Source organism: Penaeus chinensis, chromosome 32 (assembly GCF_019202785.1).
Source record: "Penaeus chinensis breed Huanghai No. 1 chromosome 32, ASM1920278v2, whole genome shotgun sequence".
Taxonomy (NCBI): Eukaryota; Metazoa; Arthropoda; class Malacostraca; order Decapoda; family Penaeidae; genus Penaeus; species Penaeus chinensis.
The window spans coordinates 7259714-7262213 of NC_061850.1; the positions used below are offsets into that span (position 1 = coordinate 7259714).

At 42.9% G+C, this 2500-nt stretch overlaps 1 protein-coding gene across 1 annotated transcript in view; it reads left to right on the forward strand.

Moving 5' to 3' along the window:
- Positions 1 to 2500, forward strand: part of LOC125042681 (glutamate receptor ionotropic, kainate glr-3-like) — an 8239-nt gene that overhangs the window by 3621 nt on the left and 2118 nt on the right. The window contains exons 3-4 of the mRNA XM_047638491.1: positions 1 to 483; positions 614 to 761. Of these exons, the coding sequence (XP_047494447.1) occupies positions 1 to 483; positions 614 to 761 (631 nt within the window). The remainder of the gene's footprint in view (positions 484 to 613; positions 762 to 2500) is intronic.

Here is a 2500-nt window from a genome sequence, read left to right on the forward strand (position 1 = left end):
ATGTTTTTGTCGGAGTAATTGGTGTGGAACTGCCCTGGTTATTAAGCTCCCCACCACATGATTGGGCAGTTCTCTCTGTGCTGCTCATCGGAATTAAGCAGGAGTGCGACCCAAGAGCCCTTCTGCAGACAGCACTGGCACAGAGGACTCCTGCAGTGGCCGCGTTGTGTCCAGTGAAGTTAGGCGAGCAGAGGAACAGACTCGAGTTCCGGGTGTTCACGTGGCGACCTCTACACCCGCGCCGAAAGCTCTTGCCTCTGGGCGGATGGAACGCCTCTCGCTTCGCCTCCTGGGACCAGCTCTTCGTCGACCGCTTCTCGTCCTTCGGCGGCGTCACTCTGCACGTCGCGAGTAACGAAAACGACGCGCCCACTCTCTTCAGGACGAACTCATCGCACTGGGACGGCCTTGGATATCGCATCTTGAGCGCCCTGGCTGAAAATTATAACTTTACTTTCACTCTGACGGTCCAGTCCATCGACGGTATGCTTCTAAATTGTACTGCAGCATTAAGACCATTATTCATCGTCATTTATTTTATCAACTGTGAATATGATACAAGGTGGTTTAAGATAACAGAGAATTAAAAAGGATGATCAAATTATTTCCAAAGGGATGTGGGGTGAAAGGCGTAATGGAACCTGGGGGGGGATGCTTGGAGACGTGTACAGAGGAGAAAAGAATCTAACAATCAACACGATCTTCGTCTCCTACCCTCGAAATGCCGCCTTTGATATCTCCATCCCGTTTAAATACGAAGGGTGAGCTTGCAATGGTTTATGCACATTTCTATTATAGTTTACGTATGAGGGGGCTTCAAAAAGTTCGTGGAAAAAGTCCATAACTAAAAATCATATGGAAGGATTTTGATTTCAGTGCACCTGAACATTCTCGTACCAATGTGTTATAATGTGATCAAACATGAACCCTTAAATGCAGATATTAATGCATTGCCGCCTGTTGGAAGTCATGCGATCTGAACCATATCATAGCAGGTCTTTTTACATCTTCAGCCGATGGAAAATTGGTACCTTTCAATGATTTTTTAAAGTTTGGAAACAAAAAGAAGTCAGATGGGGCGAAATCAGGGCTGTAAGGTGGATGTCGGACAATTTCCCATCGAAATCCACGTAGCACAGCTCTTCTCTGCCGATCGCCGTAAGTGGGTACATTGTCGTGATGGAAGAGAATGCATTGATGCAGTTTTCCAGGGCGTTTTTCAGAGATTTTTTGCACAGTTTTCCCAAAACACTTACATAATAAGCAGATTTAATTTTTTTCTTGCTCTCGAGGAAGTCAACCAGCAAAATCCCCTCTGTATCCCAGAAGACAGTGGCCATGACCTTTCCTCTTGAACGCTCTGATTTTGCTTTGACTGGTTTACTTCCTTGGGCAGCCTTTGCTTTGATTGAATTTGGTCCTCGGAATCATACTGGTAGAGCCATGTTTCACCCCCTGTCACAATTCTCTGAAGAAAAGCTTCAGAGTCCTCATCCCACTTGTTCAAAATGTCCAATGAAAGATCTACATTTGTTTGCTTCTGATCTGGTCTGGGTGCAACAGCCTAGGGACCCATCGAACGGAAAGCTTGCTTAGCCCCAAACTCTCCACCAGAATTGTGTGTGTGTCTGCTACTCATTCAGTGGTTATTCGTCTATCGTTTTCAATCAGTCTTTTCCTCGTGAAATGATGTTGATGGCCTGCCACTGAGGGGCTCATCTTTAGTTTCGTTTCTTCCACTTCTGAACCGACTTATCCATTTGTAGGTTGTTGATTTCTTTGGGGCACTGTCACCATAAAATTGTTCCGGAACATCAATGATTTGCCTATTCTCCTGGCCGCAGTTTTGGTGGATTTCGTGTTGCTTGATTGCTCCATTACGGTATTACCTGCATTTAAGGGTTCATGTTTGAACACGTTATAACACGTTGGTACAAGAATGTTCAGGTGCACTGATATTAAAATCCTTCCATATGAGTTTTAGTTATGGACTTTTTCCACGAATTTTTTGAAGCCCCCTCGTATACAGGCAAAACACCATTTTCTCAGGGAAAGGGGCGGTATTCATAAATTATCATAGAATATTCTTTGACAAATTTAAAGACTGTCCTAAAACAGTCTAGAATTGTCATATAATTTCTCTATGACATAGCGATTTCGTCTCTGACATTTCAAAGTTAACACTTGACTAGAACTAATCATTATATATTCAGATCTTGTGATGATAATCCAATAAAATAGCTATTCCAATGTTTCTCAACTATACAATGATTATAATATTACATATCTCATATCTTTTATGAGTTCCACGGTATCTTCTTCGTATGTTATCTTTGAGTTTGCCATGAAAGCACACAGTGTCCTTTGTATTCATCGAAGAGAAAACTAGTAAACATGGAGGAAATTACTCATTTGACGTATGGATGTAAAATGAAAAGTGGCATGCAAATCTTCACTATCATTACTGATGCTCGGGGCTGCCTTGAGCACATGATAACTC